Source organism: Amblyraja radiata, chromosome 20 (genome assembly GCF_010909765.2).
Source record: "Amblyraja radiata isolate CabotCenter1 chromosome 20, sAmbRad1.1.pri, whole genome shotgun sequence".
NCBI classification, from domain to species: Eukaryota; Metazoa; Chordata; class Chondrichthyes; order Rajiformes; family Rajidae; genus Amblyraja; species Amblyraja radiata.
This window is the reverse complement of record NC_045975.1, coordinates 3,382,488-3,409,399: the sequence shown is the minus strand read 5'-3', so window position 1 is coordinate 3,409,399 and position 26,912 is coordinate 3,382,488. Positions and strand designations below refer to the sequence as shown.

General features: G+C 41.8%; 1 protein-coding gene across 8 annotated transcripts in view; it reads left to right on the top strand.

The window, feature by feature from the left end:
* gas2 (growth arrest specific 2) overlaps positions 1 to 26,912 on the top strand; it is a 103,685-nt gene that overhangs the window by 37,153 nt on the left and 39,620 nt on the right. For all 8 annotated transcript variants that reach the window (XM_033038652.1, XM_033038654.1, XM_033038651.1 and 5 more), the window contains one exon: positions 12,065 to 12,186. In XM_033038652.1, coding sequence (XP_032894543.1) covers positions 12,065 to 12,186 — 122 coding nt within the window. The remainder of the gene's footprint in view (positions 1 to 12,064; positions 12,187 to 26,912) is intronic.

Genomic DNA, 26,912 nt, shown 5'->3' with positions numbered 1-26,912 from the left:
GAATGTCTCGCATTTATCCGCTTGGCTTTCTTTGCAGCCTGAGCATCACATTCCTTGTCAGATGTGTTGAGCATTCAACATGTCCGCTGCCTGCCAGGATCACTGCTCCACGTAGAAAAGTCCAGTAAGCCTCTAAATTCCTCAAACTGCATCACTTTTGTGTTATCAACTGCATCAATTCAAATCAGATGCCAGTCTGGTACCTGTTGTGTCTTTGCATTCCTTCACCGATAATCAAACAAGAGGGAGAGCTATCAAAAAAGCATGACTTATTGTAGCTAGTAACTAAACTGTCAAATTCACAAAGTCATATCTGAGTTGGGTTTTAAAGCTGGGAAAACTGTGGCGAACCAGTCAGCGGAAAGGTAATACATGATTACAATCGAGCCATCCACAGTATACAGAAACATGATAAAGGGAATAATGTGAATAACGTTTAGTGCAAGGCACTAAAGATAATCCAAGGGTCTCTAATGAAGTAGATAGTAGCTCAGGATTGCACTCTAGTTGGTGGTAGGATGGTTCAGTTGCCTGATTACAGCTGAAAAGAAACTTCCTGAATCTGCAGGTGTGCATTTTCACACTTCTATACCTTTTCACAAGGATAAAGCAAAGAATTTTAATTATCGGATCTTCCACTTTATTTAATTGAGGAGCTAAAAGATTTATTTCTATACATTGCTCATGAAATATGGAAATGTGTATATTTTTGGCACCAGAGCTGCTCATTTGCTTCCAATTTTCTTTGGAAATTGAATGCACATTTCTATTATGTGGAAAATTGTACACTGTGGTAGCAATTGCATCCTGTGTTAAAGTGAAAATATGCAGAATAGGTAGCTGATTGTCAATCTTCGTGCAACAAGGATTTGGCAACAGCCCCTCAAACTGGCTGTCACAATCCAGCTACAAGCCTATGTTAATCACCTGCAGGAAAACCACTACTGATGGTGCAGTCTTTAAGGTGATTTTGATTTGTTGCTGAATTCGATTTAAAGTGGAGTTTGTGGGAGAAATCTATATTTATGAGTGAGGAGATTACAGTCTGTCAACTCCAGAGAAAGTGCTGTAAAAGGGGTGAGTTTATAAGCCCATGTGTGTCTTCAGCATGGAAACAAGCCCTTTGGCCCACCAAGTCAATGCTGACCATTGATCACTCGAACACAGATCACTGCTGAAGATCTTTTTCTTGTCCTAGATCAGGGGTTCCCAACCTTTTTCGTCCCATTTACCCCCGGCAACTTTAATACCACACAACAATGTTATTTCATTTATTTATGAACAACTAATGATGAACCATACACAGTCAGTCCAGTATACCAGAACCAAACACAGTCAGTCCATGAGAAAAAATATGTACAAATCCAGAATCAACAAATTTAACCCCTGGGTGGGTGAAATGTACCCCTTTGGGGTAAGTTTACCTCAGGTTGGGAACCCTTGTCCTAGATCATGTTGAAGAGTGAGAAGAATGTCAACAAATATAAAGTTCGATTTTTAGATTGATCTGATGATTGTTTGGTCCTATTTGATGATGGAGTTTTGTACAACATGTATTATCTTTTGCAGGAATGATTGCAGGCAGCTGAAAGTTGACATTTTATACATTTTTCGTTGACTGCATATGGGAAATGCAGGGAGCCAGCTGGTTAGTTAAATGGAGATAAACAAGTGTAACTTGAATGCTTGTAAAAAAAACTACAAATAAGAGTTTTAAGAATAGAAATACGTACCTGTGAGTGTATGGAAAAACAGAGTTCAAAGTGCTTGATCACCTACACATAATACTAGTGACATTTTAAGAGGCCAAAATGTTAAAATTTATTACTGTTATTTCTCGGCAGAGCTTGCATTGGCATTTGACTTGAAAGTGAATCTAAAAATGTGCAATGAGGAATGCAATTATTCAGGAAGAATTTTTTTATTCTTGCTGTGTAGTCTCGTGGTGGATTTATTTCACAACCAAAGAAAATCAATTCACTTTCGATTTTCAGAAGATGGGAAAACATAAAATAGTATTTTGTGGTGTATCATTTCCTTTTTTAAACAAATCTTTATCCTGTTTTAAAAAAAAAAAACTCTATCTTTAAGCGCCTTGAGTATTAGAAAGGCGCTATATAAATCCCATCCATTATTATTATTATTATCTTTTAAAGCAATTATTATTTTTCCTGTGGCTTTATATATCTAAGCAGCTTAAGGGATATCATCTAAATATATGTCAATTCTTTTCTCAATGGAAAATGAAACGATGCTTGAAGATACTCACAATTTCTTTATTAGCATGGGGCTAATAAAGATTTACTACGAGCAAGTTAAATCATTTTCTACATGAGTGTAATTCATAAATAGCATTTAAAAATTGTTGGAGCATTAGACAATAGGTGCAGGAGTAGGCCATTCTGCCCTTCGAGCCAGCACCGCCATTCAATATGATCATGGCTGATCATCCACAATCAGTACCCCGTTCCTGCCTTCTCCCCATATCCCCTGACTCCCCTATTTTTAAGAGCCCTATCCAGCTCTCTCTTGAAAGCATCCAGAGAACCGGCCTCCACCGACCTCTGAGGCGGAGAATTCCACAGACTCACCACTCTCTGTGTGAAAAAGTGTTTCCTCATCTCCTTTCTAAATGGCTTACTCCTTATTCTTAAACTATGGCCCCTGATTCTGGACTCCCCTAACATAGGTTGTCATTATTGTCATTGTTAATTTTATATTTAACTGTTGGATTTAAATGTTGGATTTGAAACACTTTGAACTATTTAAAGCAGGGCACGATGGACAATGACTTTAAATAAAAGCACACCGAAAACAAATTTAAACAGTTTCTGTATAGTTTAATAAACACATTTACAAATTGGGGCATGAACAAGGGCGGTACAGTAACGCAGTGGTAGAGTTGCTGCCTTACAGTGCTTGCAGTTTGATCCTAATTACGAGTACTGTCTGTACCGAGTTTGTACGCTCTCTCTGTGACCGCGTTGGGTTTTTCCGAGATCTTCGGTTTCCTCCCACACTCCAAAGACGTACAGGTTTGTAGGTTCATTTGCTCCGTATAAATGTAAATTGTCCCTAGTGTGTGTGTGTGTGTAGAGTAGTGTTAATGTGCGGGTCAATGTGGACTCAATGGGCCAAAGGGCCTGTTTCTGTGCTGTATCTCTAAAACGAAAAACTAAATTAATGGAGAAATGCTTTGTATAAATGGATGGGATATAAATCCAACAAACAAATGTGATGTAAATATGATTTATTTATATGGAACTGCAAGTAGTTAAGAAATATGTTAGAATGGCTTTTGTTGCTTATTGCTCGGGGAATTGAATCCAAAAATGGAGACAATATGTTTTAGTCATATGGGGCACAGATGAGTTCATAACTGGTGTTCTACATGCATTATTATTCTCCTGTATTTCTCCTGTATTTTATGGATTTCAATGCATTGGAAACAGTTCGGAGAAGGGTGACCAGACTGATATTCGCAATGGACGGGTAGTCTTTAAGGAAAGATTTGACAGGCTAAGATTGATTCTGGTAACATAATGAAGAGTTCGATGCGACTGAATCAAAACACATAATCCCGAATGGTCTTGAGTGGGAGGATGTGGAGAGGACGTTTAGTGCGTGGGTCAACCTGGAACAAAGGGTTATGGTTCAAAAATAAGGAATCACTCGTATGAGGCAGATGATGTTGTTATTTCTCTGAGGAACTCTTTTCTTTAAAGTGTTGCGAAAGCTAACTTGAGCTGCCTGCTGAGTGTCGTCAAGGTCTCTGAAGCAGAAAGGAGGACAAAAACTACAGACAACTAATAGATCATTATCTTTTTTTGCCAGGTCTGAGTTTTTGATCTTCATAAACCTTTTTCTTTAGGATTGACTGTTTAGCTGAACAAATTAGGCATGGTTGTTTTGGCTCGGTTCATATCTAGATTCTCATTAGTATCAGCTGTGGCTCATTTACTGGCTCTCGCGACTATAAAATTAATATGTGTAAGAAGGAACTGCAGATGCTGGTTTAAACGGAAGATAGACACCAAAACTGGAATAACTCAGCGGGACAGGCAGCATCTCTGGAGAGAAGGAATGTGTGACATTTCGGGTCGTGACCCTTCTCTCCAGAGATGCTGCCTATCCCGCTGAGTTACTCCAGCTTTTTGTGTCTAAAATAGACAATAGACAATAAGTGCAGGAGTAGGCCATTCGGCCCTTCGAGCCAGCACCACCATTCAATGTGATCATGGCTGATCATCCCTAATCAGTACCCCAATATGGCGGATTTGAGCACAAAAACCTAAACTGACGCCCCAGTGCCACATGGAAAATAGTGATGTACTATTGAATGAGGCATTAAACCCCAAGTTTTGTCTCTCTTTTGGGTGGAATTGAAGTTCTTCCAGGTGACATATACATACTTAACCTTCATTCCATATGTTGCAACACCAATGGGAGCCAACAACACTTCATTGGTAATAAAGGTCAGAAAGGGACATAGAATGTGTTTTATAATATTAGTTTTTTTCCCCTTGAATATTGCAACTACACTCATGCAAGCAAATGGAGAATATTACATACCCACCATGATTAGTCATGTTAGTTTAGTTAGTTAGTTAATAAGTTAGTTAGTTAGAAGATTTGAGGAATTTGTACGGTGAACTACTTGTCATACATCGTCTAGTCTCTGTTCTGCTCAGTTGTGTGCCTGGTTTAGTTGAATTTACAGTCAGGATGTTGTTGGTAAGGTCTTTTGAAGCGGGGTTTAAATCTTGTGTGTCATAAATGCAACATTGGACTGTTTTACAAGCCAAGATCAGAACAAGCTGAATGGTTTAGGCACAGCCCTGTTTCTGAACCTGAGAAGGAGAGAAAGTCATTGATGAAATGGCTGACGACACCTGACCTCAAAATGTTGTCCTGGGAATTCTGAGATCAATTGATGCTCAGGACAGAGCCAAATGGTCTCCAGTAAACAATGTAATGTTTATTTTTATTGCCAAAAAACGATTCCAGCCACTACAGAATGGTTTCTTGTTCCTCATTGATATTAATTTTGCATTTGACCACGATGCCACACTTGGTCAAATGTTGATTTAATGTCACAAGTTGCCATTCTCATCTTGGTCGTATTTATACCCTTATAATCTATTTAGTGATGAGATTTGGAGCCGATTGGTCCTGGAATTAAAATCAGCAGGTTGTTGGTAACTTCTACTTGATGGGACTGTTGTGATCTATCATCAATCTGTTGGTGTCTTGGAGTAGGCCAATTAGCCAGGTTACTTCTGTTCTGCTTTATGTATACAGAAGATGACCTGGTAATTGAAATATGCTAGTGCTTGTAAATGTACTGGAATAACTTGGTTAAATGTGCTGCTGGCTCTGATGCAATATATTTGCAATAGAAACCAGAATGTTCCAATCTGAATTGGACACTTGGTTGGATGGTTGGTCGGAATAAAAAGTGTGTAAATATACGTTGTTGATGTGTATAATTATTTTGCTGCTGACAGTCCATTTCATCTCAATGAAAACAGAGAATCAGTGCGGAACAGGCTCTTTGGCCCACCATGTCCACACCGAACACTATCACTATGCTTCACGCTAGGAACAATGTACAATTTTACCAAAGCCAATTAAACTCCAAACCTGTATGTCTTTGGAGTGTGGGAGGAAACCGCAGCACCCGGGGAAAGCCCATGCGGCGACAGGGAGAACGTACAAACTCCGTACAGAGCACATATAGTCAGGATCAAACTGTAAGGCCGCAGCTCTACTGCTGTGTCACTGTGCCGCCCCAACTGTTAGATTTGTTAATTTATCCCACAACCTTTGCCAAGGACGTCATGGAATGTGTATCTACAACTGAAAAGAGGACAAGTGGGACTAATCTGGCAGTTGTATTCTTCAGGACTTGTTTAGTGTCTGATGCCTTTGAACCATTCTCGAAGATTACATTCTATGTCATTTTTATCCTTAAAACACAAAAGTTTATTGGGCAGGTACAGCAAGTAACAAGGAATGCTCATGGAACGTTGCCTTTGTTGCAAGCAATCTAGAGTGTAAAAATAAGGACGTCTTGACAGATTAATAGGGTGTTGGTGAGGCCGCATCTGGATTGCTATGTACAGTTTTGTTCTCCGTATTTAAGGAAGGTTAAACTCACTTTGAAAGCAATGCAGAGAAGGTTCTCTTGTTAATTCCTGGAGTAAAGTTATGAAAATACTTTAGGAAAATACATGGAACAGAAATATTGGGCTGTACATGGTAGTGGATAAAAATTATAGGTGATCTTATTGAAAGCTTTAAGGTTCTGTGGGGTTTTGATAGGGTTGATGCTGCGAGGATGTTTCGCCTAGCAATAATGGCCAGAATTTTCCCTGCGGCTGTTACATTACTCAACACTGTACCTCGGTGATTGCCAATAACCCCCCCCCCCCCCCCCCCCGGACACTCCTTCCACCAGGAAAAAATAATTGCACTACTATGACTGAATGCACGTAAATATATTTATTTATTGCTCATATTCTTTGTCGCTCTTCTAGGGAGATGCTAACTGCTTTTCGTTGTCTCTGTACTGTACACTGCACAATGACAATAAAGTTTGAATCTGAATCTGAATTTGGAATGGATGGCCAGAGGACATGGAGTGGAATTTCTTCTCATAGAGGGGTGTAAATCTTTGCTAATCAAGGGTGCTGTGAAGACTGAGCCAAAGTATAAATTCATGGCATAGAGATTTGATCTGCAAGAGAATCGACTGGTTTGTGGAGAGAGAGCGTGTACGTGCCTCCAAAGCCAAGATTGGATACGATACGATACAATAGGATACAATAAAATTTTATTTATCCCAGGAGGGAAATTAGTCTGCCAACGGTCATAAAGCACAACAAGATACGTGAAATAATCAAATGGAAGTGATGAGTGGAAAGTCCAGAATTGGGGATGTGCAAGGCTTGGGGAGGCGGGAGGGAGGTCAGTCTCAGTCTACCCTACGACAGAAGAGGGAGGAGTTGTACAGTTTGATAGCCACAGGGAAGAAGGATCTTCTGTGCTGCATCTTGTTGGAACCAGTCTGTTGCTGAAGGTGCTCCTCAGGTTGACCAGTGTGTCATGGAGGGGGTGAGCTGTATTGTCCAGGATGCTCCACAGTTTGAGGAGCATCCTCCCCTCCAAGACCACCTTCCATGAATTCAACTACACACCCAGGACTCTGCTTCTTGGGGTTTAGGTGATCCGTAAATAGAGCTTCAGAGTATATATTGAGGATTTCGAAGAACAGTCTATGCATAATTCTGTAGCCCTTTTTCCACTTAGTTTTTTTGTTTCAAGATACAACGCGGAAACAGGCTCTTCGGCTCACCGAGTCCAAACCGACCAGCGATCCCTGCACACCAACATTATCCTACACACACTAGACTAATATTTTTACATTTTTTTAATACCAAGCTAATTAACTTACAAACATTTACGTCTTTGGAGTGTGGGAGGAAACGGAAGATCTCGGGGAAAACCCATGCTGGTCACGGGGAGAACGTACAAACTCTGAACAGACAGCACCCGTAGCCAGGATCGAACCCGGGTCTCTGGCGCTGTAAGGCAGTAGCTCTACTGCTGTGCTGCCACAATGTGCTATTCTTTTTCATGCTGCATTTACCCAACTGGGATATTTATTGAGTAGATAGAATTAAAATGAACAGCTCAAGGAATTTTTAGCTCAGTATTCTGAATTTTGGTACCAGATTACTAAGCAGGAATGCAAGGGAAAAAAAAACATTGTTCTGTTTCAGGACATATGTCAGTAAAACACTCATAATGTTTAAGCTCCATGAGCCTTTGTTGTGGTTTATGAGACCCGGGTTCGATCCCGACAACGGGTGTCTGTACGGAGATTGTACGTTCTCCCCTTGACCTGTGTGGGTTTTCTCTGAGATCTTCGGTTTCCTCCCACACTCCAAAGACGTACAGGTTTAATGGTTAATTGGCTTGGTAAATGTAAAAATTGTCCCTAGTCGGCGTAGGATAGTTAGTGTGTGGCGATGGCTAGTCGGCGCGGCCCCGATGGGCCAAAGGGCCTGTTTCCGCTCTATTTCTAAACTAAACTTAACTAAGAATGGTCCATCTGGTATTTTTTTGACTTTTTTAAAATTATGTCTCAGTACAATCCAGGGCTTGGTAACGTTAAGATAATTGAATGCTTCAAAGTTTGAAATGCAAGTATTCGGTTATATATTTGGCAGAAAGTATCCCAGTATTTAAATTGTGTAGAAATCCAATTCTGAATGCCTTCACATGGTGTCAATTGCCTTGCGTTGTTGTAAAATCTCATTGCTTCATTTTTGTTTGAAAGCCTATTGTTCAGCTGTTACTTCACCCTTTTCCCAATGTGAGTTTTCATGAATATTAACTTGTAATTATATAATAGGTCCAAACATGAAATGGATGCCAAATACAATGGAAAATAATTGTCAGAAATTGAGCTGAGATTTAGAATGAAATGAGTAGTAGAAATATAAGTGTTCAGAGTCTTTTTGAAATCTGGCTGGGGGCGTTGTGAATCTGTGGAATTCTCCGCCACAGAAGGCAGTGGGGGCCAATTCACTGGATGTTTTCAAGAGAGAGTTAGGTTTAGCCATTAGGGCTAAGGGAATAAAGGGATATGGGAAAAAGCGGGAACGGGGTATTGATTTTGGATGATAAACCATTATCATATTGAATGGCAGTGATTACAAGGTGGTGGCACAGTGTTGCAGCGGTAGAGCTGCTGCCTCACCGCGTCAGAGACCCAGGATCGATCCTGACTGTGGGTGCTGTCTGTACGGAGTTTGTACGTTTTCCCTGTGACTGTGTGGGTTTTCTCCTGGTGCTCTGGATTCTTCCCACACTCCAAAGACGTATGGGTGGGTTTCCCCCAGTGTGTAGAATGTAAAAGTGGGATACCATAGAACTTTTGTACGGGTGATCCATGGTCAGCATGGACTCGGTCGGCCAAAGGGCCTGCTTCCATGCTGTATCTCTAAAACTAAAAATGAAACTAAGCCAGGGGTCACTCCTTAAGAAAGAACCATGAGAATCTGGAGTGGCCGAGGTTGAATGAATATTGTTCCTGTGTCAGTAATTTATTAAATATAATTATAGCCTCAATTTAGTGATAATAGCCTAAATTGTAGTAAGAATGAGTATTTAATTTCATTCAGTAAATTCTGTTCTCCCAGCTTTCCCCAAATCGCAATAATGAATAGTATGAGAATAATTAACTTGGGTGTAAAATATTTGGAAGTACTACAAAGGGAAATCATATGATGACAAAGAGAGTCTTAAAAAATGATAGATTTTAAACAAAATATAGCAAAGAAATATTCTACAAAATATCAAAAAAAAATCCTCTATCTTTTTAGTTTAGATTATAGCACGGATACAGGCTCTTCTGCCCACCGCATACTAACACTCACCTACACACACGAGACACAATTTTCAATTTTACCAAGCCAATTAGCCTACAAACCTGTATGTCTTTGAAGTGTGGGAGGAAACCAGAGCACCCGGAAAAAAACCCATGCAGTTCACGGGGAGAAAGTACAAACTTCTTGCAGACAGGTCTCTGGAGCTGTAAAGCAGCAATTCTACTGCTGCTCCACTGTGCCGTGGGTGGGCACTTCAAGATGGGCATTGTCAAATTGGGCAGCAATCCATAATCTGAATTTCATCTTCTGGCTTCCTTCAGTGGGTATTGGCTTTTAATTATTCAATTCAATTCAACTTTATTGTCATTGCACAAATACGAGTACAGGTACAACAAAATGCAGTTTAGCGTCTGGTCTTAGTGCAAGATAGTAGGAATAAAAATAAAAATACAAAATAAATATACAAATAAAAATAAAAATATGGTTAACAATGTGTGGACTGTGGATGAATTAAACTGGTACATAGGCAATAAATGTATACAAATGGGAGAGCCTAAAGATAGCTAGCGACGGGACTCTGTTCAGCAGTGTAATGGTGTTATTGAAAAAGCTGTTCCTCAGCCTGCTTGTGCGAGACCTGAGGCTCCTGTACCGCCTCCCTGATGGGAGGAGGGCAAATAGTCCATGGTTAGGGTGGGAGGGGTCCTTGATGATTTTACCGGCCCGTCTCAGACACCGTTTTCGGTGGAGGGCATCCATGGCAGGGAGCGAGGCCCCGATGATGTGCTGAGCGGTTTTCACCACCCGTTGCAGTGCCTTCCTGTCAGCTGTGGTGCAGCTGCTGTACCATACCGTGAAGCAGGTGGTCAGGATGCTTTCGATGGTACAGCGGTAGAGGTTGGACAGGATCTGGGGGGACAGGTGAGCTTTCTTAAGCCTCCTCAGAAAGTAAAGGCGCTGCTGCGCCTTTTTGATCAGTTTGGTGGTATTGAGGGACCAGGACAGATCCTCTGAGATGTGTACCCCGAGGAATTTGTAGTTGGAGACGCGCTCCACCTGTCCCGTTTATGTGGATGGGGGTATGTCTGCCCCCTCTGGTCTTCCTGAAGTCAACAATGATTTCCTTTGTCTTCTTAGAGTTGAGGACGAGGTTATTATTGGCACACCAGGCTGCCAGGTTCTGGACCTCCTCCCTATAGGCTGATCCGTTGTTGTCGCTGATCAGTCCTACCACCGTGGTGTCATCGGCAAATTTTATGATGGCGTTGGAGCCATACTTAGGGACGCAATCATGGGTGAAGAGGGAGTAGAGGAGAGGGCTGAGCACACAGCCCTGTGGCACGCCGGTGTTCAGTGTTAGAGTGGAGGAGGTGAGGTTGTTGATCCTAACAGACGGTGGTCTGTTGGTGAGAAAATCCAGTGTCCAATTGCAGAGGGAGGTGGTGATGCCAAGTCCGCTTAGCTGAGTACTTTTATATCAATTATACCAATATTAAATATATGTCTTTTTATATATCAATAGCCTAATGCTGAAAGTAGAAACATAACCAAACAGTGAAACAGAATTGAAAAGTTCAAGATTCAAGAGAGTTTATTGTCATGTGTCCCTGATAGGACAATGAAATTCTTGCTTTGTTTCAGCACAACAGAACATAGTAAGCATTGACCACAAAACAGATCAGTGTGTCCATATGCCATTATATAAATATATACACACATGAATAAATAAACTGATAAAGTGCAAATAACAGATAATGGGTTATTAATGTTCAGAGTTTTGTCCGAGCCAGGTTTAATAGCCTGATGGCTGTGGGAAAGTAGCTATTCCTGAACCTGGTCATTGCAGTCTTCAGGCTCCTGTACCTTCTACCTGAAGGTAGCAGGGAGATGAGTGTGTGGCCAGGATGGTGTGGGTCTTTGATGATACTGCCGGCTTTTTTGAGGCAGCGACTGCGATAGATCCCCTCGATGGAAGGAAGGTCAGAGCCGATGATGGACTGGGCACTGTTTACTACTATTTGTAGTCTTTTCCTCTCCAGGGCGCTCAAGTTGCCGAACCAAGCCACGATGCAACCGGTCAGCATGCTCTCTACTGTGCACCTGTAGAAGTTAGAGAGAGTCACCAATGCCACCAATAATTAAATGTAAATTAAAATGTATTAAACAATTATGACTCTTCTGATGGACTAGATCACACTCAAGCCAACCATATGTAAATGTGCCAATTATATAAAGCTGAAGGCTGGGGTATCAAATGGGCAGATGTTGAGAACATGCTGATGGGTTCATTGTGACTTGTCAACATTTCCCTGTGTAATTGCTGGATTAGTTTGACCCAATATAAATAATCAAATCTGTATCATAATCAGAGGATGGACACAAATAAGCTGTAGTAACTCAGCGGGCCAGGCAGCATCTCTGGAGAACATGGATGGGTGACGTTTCGGGTCGGAACTCTTCTTCAGCTCAGCGGGTCAAACAGCATCTGTGAAGCTTCTCTCCAGAGATGCTGCCTGTCCCGCTGAGTTACTCCAGCTTTTTGTGTCTATCTTCGGTTTAAACCAGCTGTAGTTCCTTCTTGCACACTGTATTATAATCACCTGAAACATCGGCATGTTACAGAATGTACCTGCCACCTTATATTATCTTGCTTTTATTTTACACAGGGAAAGAGATTACTGCGGAAAGCTTTATGGGAAAGCTGGATAACGGAGCACTTCTCTGCCAACTTGCCCAAACATTGCAAGAAAAGTTCAAAGAAAACAACAGTGAAAACAAAGTTGCCAAGGTATCTGTGAAAGCCATGCTAATGATCCTTTTACATTTTAACTCTTAAACGTGCAAGGCAGTGAGGTCTTGTTAATTAGCGTTATTTGCAATGAAAACTTGTTCCAGCGAATTGATTTGTTTCATCTGAATTTCAATTGGGTGTTTGTTACATAGCATTGAAAAATAATCAATTTAATTCCCGAATTTGAAGAAGGGTCTCGACCCGAAACGTCGCCTATTTCCTTCGCTCCATAGATGCGGCCTCACCTGCTGTTTCTCCAGCATTTTTGTCTAATTCAATTCCCGATGTTGGGGGAGTCCAGAACCAGGGGCCACAGTTTAAGAATAAGGGGTAAGCCATTTAGAACGGAGACGAGGAAACACTTCTTCACACAGAGAGTTGTGAGTGTGGAATTCTCTGCCTCAGAGTGGAGGCCGGTTCTCTGGATACTTTCAAGAGAGAGCTAGATAGGGCTTTTAAAGATACTGGAGTCAGGGGATATGGGGAGAAAGCAGGAACGGGGTACTGATTGTTGATGATCAGCCATGATCACATTGAACGGCAGTGCTGGCTCGAAGGGCCGAATGGCCTACTCCTGCACCTATTGTCTATTGTCAAATCAACACCAACACTGACATTCGTAACCATTTGCATTTTCTTTGTGGATGATTTTAACCAGCTGATAATTATAATTAAAAATGAAAAGATCTTAATATTATTGTGACCTTTAAGGCATCATGATCTCCTAATCAATTGCATTCTTTATCTCTTAAGAAGCTCAGGTTAATTTGGGTTATGCGCAGATAGTGTGCAGTTCTGGTCATCCCATTACAGGAAGGATGTGGAGGCTTTGAATGTGATGCAGAAGTAGAGGACCGGAGTGCTGCAGGATTAGAAGGTATTAGCTATAAATAGAGGTTGGATAAACTCTCTGGACCATTGGAGATTGAGGGAAGACATGATAGAAATATATAAAATTATGAGAGGCATAGACAGGCTTGACAGTCAGAACTTTTCTTTCTCCGTGCCGAAATGTCAAAGACAAGAGCTTTAAGGTAGCTGGGAGAAAGTTTAAAGGAGATGTGCGGGGCGAGTTGATTTTTTCAACAAAGTGCATGGTGGATGCCTGGAATGTGCTGCCAGGGGTTGTGGTGGAAGAAGATACAATAGTGGTGCTTAAGAGGATTTTCGATAGCATATGGATATAGAGGGATGTAGATCACGTGCAGACAGAGGCGATTAGTTCAACTTGACATCATTTTCAGCGCAGACATTGCGGGCCGAAGGGCCTGATCATGCGCTGCTCTTCGTAAAACAGAAAATGCATGAAGTACCCAGCTGGTCGGCTGGCACCTTTGGTTAGAGTAACAGAGTTAATGTTTCATGGTAATAATCAGCTCTTGTTTGTGGTAACACTAAATAGGAAGGAATAGGAATACTTTATTGTCACATGGGACTAAGCACTGTGAGATTCTTTGCTTGCACACACAATGTATACAAATAGCTGGCACCTATGGTGCTGACAAAGTTACAAAGCACGCCGGCTCCCCCTTTTGTTCCCCCTCCCCCCTCACCGCAACAGTTCCCCCATTGCCGGGTCCTCAATTGTTCTTCCCCTCCCCCCTCACGGTGGTTCTCCACGCGCTCGTCGACTGTTGACCGCGGGGCATCGCCTCCGTGGCAAGGCTTCACCACCGCTGAGACCCCATCGTCGTTACAACCTAAAATGTAATCTGTCGTACATTGTACTCTGCCTTTTACAATAGTCATAACTTTCGACACAAGAATTGGCTTATGGGACACTCTGAGGATCTTGCACTGGTAGATTCTGTACAAACATCTTCATAATAATTATTACATGATTTGGTGCATTCCCCTTTGGAGTGTAAGAAGGAAGAGCTGGTATTAATCACAGGTAAAAGTAGAAAACTATGAAGCACGTGGGTTTGTAAATGTTAAAATAAATTCCTTCATCAAAACTGTCAGATAAGTAGTGCAGAGAAAATTACACAATAGAACTAATCCAGTTCCATTAAATTAGGAACAAGTGTGGTCCCAAAGCAAAATCACTTTTGTGATTGGAATGGTACTAATATAAATAAGGATCAATGATACAAGTTAATTGTTCTGTGCGGTGCCTTGGATATACCATGCCAGACAACAGGCTAATAGCTAAGGACAAAATAATTAATTTAAAGCCATTTTGATTATACATTGCAGATATCAGACATAGATCTCAGGCAATGCTACCAGATGAATATTTCATCAAATATTCCGACAGTCCAAATGTTTCAATCATATATTTTTATAGTTCACTATTAGATTTATGTTGGGATGGGAGATTGCAACCATCACGTGGTCCACCCTGTTTCGACGAATGCAATCAACCTGGTGTGCACAATCAAATAAGATCAAATAGAACAAGTTGTCCTACAACTTTAGGCTGTGCACGCCATACGCAAGAAGAGTATGTTATAACTCTTGTTGGTTCAACTCAATGTATTGAGTTATGTACAGTGTACACGTATAGTGGTTAAAGGCTGGGTAACATTAAACCACCATGATTCTAGGGACTGGTGATAATGTTAAACCTCTCCTTGCTTGGGATATAGTGCAGGAAAATGCCTCTTGTCATCATTAATCTTTGCTCCGCCAGATATCATTGAAGTGATGCCAGATGTAAAGCGACACAAGAATATTCTCACCAATGCAAATTGTTCCCTCTGCATTAGAACCCACTCTCAGTGTTACTGGTGGTGAGACTGGGCATTATTGTTCATAAGGTCAGATGTGATAGGAGCAGAATTAGGCCATTCGTCCCATCAAGTCTGCTCCACCATGCAATCATGGCTGATCTATCTCTCCCTCCTAACCCCATTCTCCTGCCTTCTCCCCATAACCTCTGACACCCGTACTAATCAAGAATCTATCTTTCTCTGCCTTAAAAATCCCCATTGACTTGGCCTCCACAGCCTTCTGTGGCAAAGAATTCCACAGATTCACCACCCTCGGACTAAAAAAATTCCTCCTCATCCCCTTCATAAAAGAACGCCCTTTAATTCTGAGGCTATGACCTTTAGTCCCAGATTCTCCCACTAGCGAAACAATCCTCTCCATATCCACTCTATCCAAGCTTTTCACTATTCGGTAAGTTTCAATGAGGTCCTCCCTCATCCTTCTAAACTCCAGTGAGTACAGGCCCAGTGCCATCAAACGCTCATCATATGTTAACCCAACATGTCATTGTTCATGACATTTTGTATTTTAAATTTCTGCCCTGTTGCCTATGTGCTTGAATTAAACTTATGAGGAAATGAAAATATGTTTTCATTAACATCTGAATAATTAGACTTGCATTTGTATCTAGATTAACTTCCCATTTTTCTTAATTGTGACATATCTTGAAGAAGGGTTCTAAAACCGAAATGCCCCATATCCTTTTTCTCCAGAGATGCTGCCTGACCTGCTGAGTTACTCCAGCATTTTCAATGTTTAAGAAGGAACTGCAGATGCTGGAAAATCAAAGGTAGACAAAAATGCTGGAGAAACTTAGCGGGTTAGGCAGCATCTATGGAGCGAAGTAAAAAGGCGACATTTCAGGTCGAGACCCTTCTTCAGACTGATGGGCGCCCCCACCCGCTGCCTCACCTGCTGAGTTTCTCCAGCATTTTTGTCTACCAGCATTTTCAATGATACTTTATTGTCACATGTACCTGGGTACAGTGAAATTCTTTGTTTTTGCATACAATCTGGTAAACTCGTACAGCAGACCCCACCGAGGCAATACATGGAGTCGCCACGTTTCAGAAAGTTCATCGAACTGGCTATGTTCCTTGCAGCGGCCCCCCTCTTTCATCTTCAACCTCGGCTGCCCCGAGACCGTGTCTATTTTCTGTATGAACCAGCATCTGCAGTTCCTTCCTCCACACTGCAACATATTCTATCCACCTTTCTCTTTTTGGCTTTCTGTTACACGTGTCCCTTTAAGCAAGGCGCCAAGCAGGTGATCTTATTCAAGACCTTAGCAAATGTTCCCCCTTGGTTGCTTCCTGTGCAACATGCCAGAGGAATCGGCATTTTTCTCTTGCTTTTCTTTCTTCCTTTTGGGGAAACTCCGGCCTCTATTTTTTTTGTCTCTCTGCGCTGGCAAGACGGAAATTAAAACATGCTGAATGAGGAACGACAGACTTAAATCTGTGTTCTGGCATTCGGCGGCTTAAAGCACAGACACTTTACACCACATTGCTATTTCATTGCTTTGTGCGTTGATATTCTACTGACATTTAGAATTAAGCCAACCCATTCACCTTGCTTTTAGCACTGCTTTGCGAAGGCAGGCAGCAACCTGCATGTGGTGAAGACATTACTTTCTGAATCTAGCCTTCACCATCTGGAGAAGAGATTTTCTCAACTGGTTTGTGAAATTCAATTCTGATCTCTAAACAATTGAAAACATAATAGTCAATTTGCCTTTTCCCAGCAGAGGTGCATATTTGTACAAAAATTTGAATGTAATATAATTTTGTACGTCAGTTTGCTTGGTGTGATGGTTATAGCACATTTGAATGGTAATACTGACAGGCACCCAGTGTAGACAATTGTATCAATCTGTTTGACACGGAGAGGGTAGGCTACTGCAGCCGTAAATATGGATTGATTGCCAGATACAGCATGGAAACAGGCCCTTCGGCCAACCGAGTCCATGCCAGCCATCGATCGCCCGATCACACTAGTTCCAAGAACAAAGGACATTTATTGTCACATATACCAATGAGTGCAGTGAAATTTGAGTTACCATGCAACACACAAATAAGATAAACACAACACTAGAATTTAACATTAAACATAAAAACATCCCCCCACTAGGGTATCGCCCTAGTAAGGTATCGCCAGCTCCGCGATGGTACATCGGTGCTGCGCAGCAGCTGAAGCTGAAGCTCTGGCTGGTCTCCGGCAGGAAAGGCCGCGTCAATCCAGATGCTAGGCCGCAAGGAGGGGGCGAAGATGCGCCTCGGAGGAAATACTCATCCTCGACCAGGTAGTGACTGAGAAAAACAGTTTCCCCCGCCCCCCCATCCCCCACATAAAAAAACTAAGAGACCTCCAAAACAAAACTTTTTGACAGACTAAAATTTTTTTTAAAAAAGGATGGAAGGACGAACAGCTGCAGGCGAGGCTGCCACACTCGAAGGCGTCGCCACTTGGAAGGATCGTAATGAATGCTGGATTCACTCCACTAGTTCAATGTTATCGCATTTTTGCATCCATTCCATACACACTAGGGGCAATTTAGAAGCCAACTGATCTAGAAAACCGCGCGTCTTTGGAATGTGGGAGGAAACCAGAGCACCCAGAGAAAATCCATACGGTCGCAGGGAGAATGTGCACACTCCACATGGACAGCAAACGAGGTCAGCATCAAACCTGGGTCTCTGGCACAGTGAGACAGTAGCTCTATCTGCAGCACCACTCTGCTGGTGCAGATATCGATGGCTAATGTTGATTGTAATCATCATTTTCTGCTTGCAGCCCAGAATACAGCCATCTTGCAGGCATAGTTCTTGCCTGCTGTGCAATGGCAGAGTAGAAGGAGAAGGGAGAGAATGACAATGAATGAGAATGAAAGGGGGGCTCTGTCTGAAATCCCAACATGCACTAAAGGCCTGCTAATCTTCTGTTGACCCAACTCTGCCAGCTCTGGTCACACAGAGTGAGACAACCTTAGTTCCAACTGAGGGACTGAGTTGATCAACTGCAGGTGATTGTAGTAATCTGATTTTGGATAGCTTCAGCCTGTGTTGCAATGAAAATTGAGACCACTGCCATCAACTATTTTAACACGATTTATCCCACAAGTATTTGACAGAACTATCCACTATTCACAAAGTCAAACTGAAAAGACCTGTGGAAATTTGGATTCCACTTTCCTCCATCTAGCTGCGTTTCTAGGCAGAGACAGTTCCCTTGCGTTTGCTGCTGTGAATAGTAGGTGCACACAATCTGCCCCTGCCAGAAAGGGGAAAGTGTGAGTGAGTGTATTACAAATTATGTGTCATGAATTGACAGTTGTGTCTTACTGTGTTGAAGTACCAGTATCTGTAGAAGTGGTAGTGCTAGTGATGGCAGATGGATTTGTTGCAGTCTGCATTGATCTTGACTGGATCTGCCAGGTCTATAAACTTGCTATGACACTGAGAACAGACTCTCAGGCACTACTCCAGACTTTACTTTGTTTGACCGCTTTTTAGACGTTTCCAATGTGGAGATCTCCTGGGGTGTCAGACAACTATGATATATTTATGTAATTGTCTACCTCCTCCATGAGCAGAAGAGCATGTGAAGTAGGAACACAAAGTATGTAGGAAAAAACTGCAGATGCTGGTAAACACAAAATGTTGGAGTAACTCAGCGGGACATCTCTGGAGAGAAGGAATGGGTGACTTTTCGTGTCGAGATCCTTCTTCAGAAAGTATTAATTCTGTTCCTTGAGGTCAAGGCTAATCTTCTCCAATCACTATTTTATTTCTCCATCCCGCATAATACCTAATTCTGTTCATATCCACCAAACTATTGATTTTGGTTTTGAATGCAAATATGACTGATTCTCCAAAATCTTGGGTGAATAATTCCAAAGATTCACCACCAACAAGGCTATCCCCTATTATGAGATGGCTATCACCTTAGACAGCAAACAAAAATCATCCCCAAAACTACCCTGTCAAGTCCTCCAAACATTTTGATTGTTTAAATATGGTCATTTATTGAACGAAAGACCAGGGGTCTTGGCTAATTGTTGTCAATGCTTATGAGAACCTGCCATCTCAGGAACCAATCTGGTGAATCTCTTTTGCACTCCTTTTTGCACTGTCTTCATTTAAGAAAAATAAGACTGAAGTATACATAATAGTGCAGGTGTGGCCTCCTGGTATAATTATACGAAGAGAAAACAAAGTCATGGAGGAACTCAGTGTGTCAGGCAGCGACTGTGTTGGGAAATGGACAAAAGGCATTTTAGGTTTGTTAATCCTGGCTAAATTGGAGCAGCCATGGCTTTAAAATTGAGTAAGGGTTTATGTGCTGCTGGGCCATTTTGGTTAAGTTAAATGTGCCTTTGCAGAGCTGAGACAAGCTGCTGAATGGTGCCAGCATGTCTCTGGCCCAGATAAGTGCTGCAGAGAAAGAATATGACATCTGCAGAGTTCTTATAATGAAGTGTGAAATGCATAGAGCTAATTGGACCAATGCAAACCAAGTATACATATTGTAAATAATGTTGCGAGACAGTTATTCTGTAGTTGTTGATTGGTTGAAATGTTAAGCCTTGTCTGAGTTGTTTGAATCCCAAGGCACATGTTGCATTATTCATCTGTTAGCTTCCTTCTTGAAGCCTTACCAGATACATGCATTAGTTACTATGTTATTGGCTTGGGGAACTGTCTGTCATGTACTGTTGTAATCGATATGTGTTATTGGACTGTACAGAGACCACCTCCATGTAGTTCGGCCCCACAAGGTTGGGGGACCTATAAAAGGCAGCCCCCACGAGGTCCATTGTCGATCTTCTGGAAGAGCGCTTGGGACTGCGTGACCTTTTGGAGTGTCTCTGCTTGCATGAGGCTAGACGGGCTTGGCCAGGCAGATACAAGGATCGAACCCGCGGTGATTAGGTATCGTATAGGGGAATTTGTGTTGTATTATCCAAAATAAAGTTTAATAGCCATTCGACCCTTCGAGCCAGCACCGTATCGACCACGGAATAGTGAAATTGTTATTTGCTGGCTCTTAACAGGCCCGTAAACACAATAATATACAACCAATAATAAAAATTACAATAGACTAATAACTGCAATACATGGAATTACATGGAATATTACATGGAATACATGTTAGCATCCATTGACATGTGTACAAGGGGACACGGGTCTCTTTGAAGATTAACATTTTGAAAACTATTTTTGCAGTATTTCTGCTGCATTCCCCAAGAGGATAACCTAATCCTCTTCCACGTTATACTCATCTGCCTTGTTAAGCTCTCTCACTCAACTTGCCTATATTGTCTCCCTGCATTCTTATCATTCTTCATACTGCACTTACCTTTGGAAATCTTGCATACATGTACTGTATATGTAGCAGGTAGACAAAAGTGCTGGAGAAACTCAGCGGGTGCAGCAGCATCTAGAACTGAAGAAGGGTTTTGGCCCGAAATGTTGCCTATTTCCTTCGCTCCATAGATGCTGCTGCACCCGCTGAGTTTCTCCAGCATTTTTGTCTACCTTCGATTTTCCAGCATCTGCAGTTCCTTCTTAAACAGTATATGTAGCACAATGGTGCAGTTAGTAGAACCCCTGCCTCCATGCACCAGTCCTATCCTCGGGTCCTGCCTGAGTGGAGTTTTCCCGTTTTCCCCGTGGCCTCAAATGTTGCTCTGGGTGCTTTGCTTTCCTCCCACGTACCCAATACTTGTTGCAGCAAGATAGACAGCCTTGCTCAGATGACAGCGATCCTTGGATAGACACCACCTACTTGAGGCAGCACCGCAAGGAGATGCTTTTGGTGGATGGGCTTGCCACGGACCTGGCTGAATCAACCACTTACTACAGCCTCTTGCGTTCCTGTTCATTGAGACTGCCACATCAGGCCATGATGACGTGCATACATTATCTCAATACTATCTCTTTGGAAACTCTGAGATGCAGATTATAAGTTCATAAGTGATAGGAGCAGAATTAGGCCATTCAACCCATCGTCCACTCCACCATTGAATCATGGCTGATCTAACCCTCCTTCCGAAACCCATTCTCTTGCCATCTCCCCATAATCCCCGGTACCCGTACTAATCAAGAATCTATCTTTCTCTGCCTTAAAAATATCCGTAGACCTGGCCTCCACAGCCACCTGTGGCGATGAATATCGACATTCTCCGGAGATGCCGCCTGACCCGTTGATTTACTCAAGCTCCTTGTGTCTTATTCACTTAAGGCCTTGGTTTTCTTAAAGCTTTTTGATGTTTTACCTCCAATCTATGACATAGTGTGGTGAACTCCGGTTGTGTAGTCTACTTTATTTTCCACAGTTGCATCCAGCTGCACTCAATCAATATGTTTCCAAAGTATTTTTATTTCCTGGCCAGTATTCTCTCTTCAATTTAAAAAGAGAGGTGATTTTCTGGGAAGTAAAATTTATATTGTGGGCTTTTAGAGATAATGCCTACAGTGAAAAAATGATAACAGACTTATTGCAGTGCTGATTTTGCTGTTATATTGCAAGAACTTAAAACAATATATTGTATTAATACAAAGGAAAAAAATTGGCTGAGGAAAAGATTAGGCCAGGGGGGTAACAATCAAAAGATTGGATATAAAAAGGCTTTCAAGCTTGTGTGGCGGTGGTGAGAGAACTACACATCCTGAGCTAGACCAAAGATACTAGATAGCTCCTCTAGTATCTTTGAGCTAGACTATTTTGGATTCCGCCAGCTGCCTGGATACACCATCCATGATCTCTACCTGCTAGTGCTTGCACAGATTGCACAGAATGAATTCCACAGTTCCACCACCCTCTGACTAAAGATATTCCTAAAGGAACATCCTTTAATTCGGAGGCCATGACCTCTGGTCCAAGACTCTCCCACTAGTGGAAATTATTATGGTGCTGATGTCTCCAGCTGCGAATTAGGGTGCCTGGCGTCATGTTTACTATCATAATTCGTGCTTTGGTTCCCACCACAAACAGTGATACACAACAGTGTTTGGATGCACTGATCACATTCCCTTTAGCAAATGGAGGCAGCAATTCTTTCAGCAGTGGTTGACTTCTGCAGATGTGGGGTACTCATGAAATCACTTGATGCTTATAGTTTGGAGAAACAAATGCAACTGATTTCTCCAATGGCACGTACGTCAGCAGAATGTACAAAATGCCCTGGGGCCAGCGTAGAGAACTACTTTAGTGGATACTTTTTTATGCGAAATACAATTTCTAGTCTCAATGCATTCACACATCTGTGCTTATAAGTACACACTGAAGAACATTTAAAGTTCTACTTTTATTATTTTTGGAAATGTTGCTGCAATTCTTTTGTGGCTCCAATATTAAAAATCTTTGACATTTCCTTAAGGCCTGCACAAGAAAAATGAATCTAAAAATATAGAGAGACAAGGAACTGCAGATGCAAAACACAGCGCTGGAGTACAGTTTAGTTTTAGTTCATTACTGTCACATGTACCGAGGTACAGTAAAGAGCTTTTTGTTGCATGCTACCCAGTCAAAGGAAAGACTATACATGATACAATCAAGTTGTCCACCGTGTACAGATAGCGGATGATGGGTAAAACAATTTGTGTAAGATAAAGTCGAATTAAAGATAGCTCAAAGGTGTCCTGAGTTAGATGGAAGGTCAGGACCACTCTCTAGTTGTCGAGAGGACGGTTCAGTTGGCTGATAATATCTGGGTAGAAACTGTCCCTGAATCTGGAGTTGTGCGTTTTCAAACTTCCTTACCTCTTGCCTGATGGGAGAGGGTAGATGATGGAGTGACTGGGGTGAGACTGGTCCTTGATTTTGCTGGTGGCTTTCCCGAGGCAGCATGTAGATGGAGTAGACACAAAATGCAGGAGTAACTCAGCTGGTCAGGCAGCATCTCTGGAGAACATGGATGGGTGACGTTTCGGGTCGGAACACTTCTTCAGTTCAGCGGGTCAAACAGCATCTGTGGAGGAAATGGACAGACAATGTTTTGGATTAGGGGCCTTTCTTCAGATCGATTGTAGTTAGGAGGAGAAAGTTAATAAAAGGAAGTGGGGGTGGGATAAAGTTGCCAAACGATAGTTGGATACAAGTTAGGGAGATTTGATTGGAATGGTAAAAATAATGAAAAAGAGGTTTGAAAATACAACACTTTGGCTGGTGGAATGTTGGCTGCTCAGAGAATACTTTATTAGGAGTTCACAACTATGTAGTGTTTTCTAATTAGTCTTTTTGTTTTATTGTCCTCAATTAGACATTTACCTTAAGATGCCTCAACGATAACAGAATTACTTACATACACCTGTGGCACACATTATGGTGAATGCCATCCTTGTGAGAAAAGTAATGCACTCTCTCAATTAGAGAAGGCAGAACAGTTTAACACTGATCTGATGTTAGTGGTGGCAGATTGGACGTCAACGTTTCAGCAAATGTCACTTTTCACACAGCTGACGCGTGCTTGGTAGCAGGAAAAGACCCTTCCCATGGATTTATTAAATGTAATTCAATAATCATGTCCCACGCGTGCACTTTAACTTCAGAAGAACCATGGAACACCAAAGAGATGGCTTAGACATTGCCATTAAAGTTGTAATCAAAGTTGTAGAGAACTAAGGAATACCAGTGAGTAATTCAGTGATACCCATCTACCTATTTCCGTTGCATACCAGTATAATTTGCTGGCTATGTGATTGTGCTTGTGCTAAGAAGCAGATAGTCTTGGTGAATAGAAAACTTCTCCATACTGACACTGTTTCATTGCTAAAATGGAGCTGGCCTGGTTTAACCCAGTGTCCATCTACCAAATATGGAATGTGATTCCGTCACTCTACAAAGAGTTGATATTTGAAAATTAAAAGCCTACAAAGATGTCATTGCCACAGATAGATTTGATCATTCTTTACAATATTCTGATTTCACCGTTTCAATGGAAATTCAAATTAATTTTTTACTGTATCTTTCTTCCAGTGGCATTTGGTGTGTGAATATCATAAGGTCATGAATAAATCAAGTTGAACGTGGATACAATATCTCTTTTATTAGTCTGCATAATGTGATATTGTTGTAGTATTAGTTGAGCATTCTCAGTTTAAAGAAATTGGCTGGATATCGATGTGAAATGTTGAAAGTCTGCACTCAGACTTCTGAACTTGCTGGCCATTCTTCATTGGTGATTTCCTGACTGGGTTCCAACAATGGGAATGTCATAGTCCAGTGAGCTCTCTGTGATACCCCTGTCCCACTGTACGAGCTCATTCCAAGAGTTCTCCCGAGTTTGCCCTGATTCGAACTCAAAGATTTACGATAATGGCCACTCGTCGGTACTCGTGGCTCTCGTGGACATTTTTCAAAATGTTGAAAAATCTTCACGAGTCTTCCCGTGCTTACCTGCCGTTAGCGAGTCTTCCCGAGTACCTGTCGTTAGCGCTGAGAGACGTCCCAGAGCTCCGACGTTCCTGCTACATTCATTCTCTGTGCTTACCACGAGTTTGATTTTTTTTTAAACTCGGGAGAGCTCTTGGAATGAACTCGCACCGTGGGACAGGGCTTTAATTCTCCAGTAGTTACATTGGGGCATCTGCATCTATGCACAGACACTGAGTCCTTTCATCTGAATGAAGAACATCTTGAGGAACTTGTGTACTTGATTAGTACGGGTGTCCGGGGTTATGGGGAGGAGGCAGGAGAATGGGGTTAGGAGGGAGAGATAGATCGGGCATGATTGAATGGCGGAGTTGACCTGATGGGCCAAATGGCCTAATTCTGCTCCTATCACTATAAACTTATGACGTAATACACATTTTTTGTCTACCTTCCTTAAAGAATTAGGTTTGTTTAAAAGGTTTATAATTTGTTAATGATTTTTTAAAACTACTTAACTTTTAAATATTAAATGGTCAATTGAATTTTAATAGATTTTGAATGTTTTGAAGGGTTCTGAATATCAGAGAGATTCAACAGCCTTCAAAGTTATTGGCAGTATTGACACTTGGTTAAGTCTGAGACGTTGGTCTAACCCAGGTCATGGTTGAAGCCAATTCTAAGATTAGAAGTTGTTCAGCCAGAGCTGTCTGTCTTGCGCTTCTTGTGCGTGGTGGTGGAAAGATTGGTGGAAACAGGGCCGCGACATGAACGCTCTTTCCTTGACCCCTTTTGCATTGCTGGTTGACCGTAAATGCCAATAACATGTATGACTGATATTCTGACTCTATAACCGTTGAGCCATAAAGATACGCAGCATGGAAACTGGCCCGACAACCTAAATATCTATGTCGGCCAAGAAGGCTGTCCAATCAAGAGCTATTTTCCAGTGTTTGGGCCATATTGGAAGGAAAGGGAAGGTTATGTGAAACGAACAAACAAACATCCCTAAGAAGAGGGTCGTTGAAAATAAGAAGACTTCAATGTTCAAAACATTGGGTTGTAGACTACCCTGGCGAAATATGAGGCGTTGCTTCTTCAGTTTACATTGGGGCTCACCCTGGCAGTGGAGAATGCTGGGGATGGACAGGTCACGTGGGATTGGAAAGTGGAATTGAAATTGACAAGCAACTGGGAACTTGGGTTGGCAACTGCCGACAGAGACCAGATGCCCAGTAAAATGGGTTGCCCAGTCTTTCTGACACGGACAAGGCCACATCCTCGGCCAAAATCTGTAGACGTGGAGGTGGACTGTACTGGAGCTGGTTTAAAAACATTTAAATTATCGGAGCATGTGCTCCCTTCTGTTTTAATATATTCCTGTAGAAGTTGCTACTGTTGGACTTAATCTTGCACTAAACGTCATTCCCTTTATCATGTATCTGTACACTGTGGATGGCTCGATTGTAATCATGTATTGTCTTTCTGCTGACTGGTTGGCATGCAACAAGAGCTTTTCACTGTACCTTGGCACATGTGACAATAAACTTATCTAAACTATACTGTAAACAATATCCTAATTTAAAATCCTCCACATTTTGGTATTATGGTGGTTATTTGGTTTGTATATTCTTCTTTATTAAATGAACATATATTGTGTAAATGCTAACATTCGTCACTGTGCCTGACGTTAATATATGTCCCAGATTCTTGAAAAACTTGTTTTGATAGCAATATTAAGCTATAATTACGACCTTTGATTCTTGTTTACACACACACATCACAAGGTTATGTTCAGTGACTTGCATCTTAGGCAGATGATAGCATTCATACCAACAAACCACTTTTATTTGTGTATTTATAAAATTAGAATCATAAGGCAAGATGGGCTGCTTTGCTAAATTAGTTAAGGATTGTACATCTTTAGATGTATTGATGTTTTTGTTTTTGTTAACTGTTTTGTTTTGTTAACTGTGAAAAGGGTCTTTGGTTTTCTATTTGCCTGGGGGGATGTTTGAGAATGCAGATGTTATGTGAATGCCTTTGTCTTGAATTACAAGATACAATTTATTTGTCACATGTACCAGTTGGCACAGTGAAATGTGTGTTCACCATACAGCCATACAATTAAAATAAAGTACACAACACACGGTAGAGACCAACACAAAACATCCCCACACAACAGAATCAAAGTTTCCCACTGTGAGGGAAGGCACCAAAGTCAGTCCTCTTCCTCTGTTGTTCTTAATGTTCATCCCTGGTCGGGGCCTTTGGTCGGGTCGGGAATTGGCTTTATCTCTGCAGTAACTATTGGTGCAATAAATCCTATGTTTGCCTACTTAGAAATGTTTAAAGCAAAGAGAAGCCAGAGGGAGAGGGGAGGGCATTGGCCATTGAGTTGCCAAAGACCCGGTGATGTGAACAATTGTTCAAAAGATTAGAGATCCACAAGGATATTTAGATGAGAAAGGATGAAGATGATGTGTGTGAGGGAGGTAACGGTCATTAATGGCTGATCTAACAGGATCTGCTGAAATGACGGGGGATAGTAGTGGGGGTGGGGGTGGGGGCAGATGGGGGGGAAGGAAGAGTCACCTAGCATCACCTTCAATGGCTGTGAAATCTTTGATCCTGAG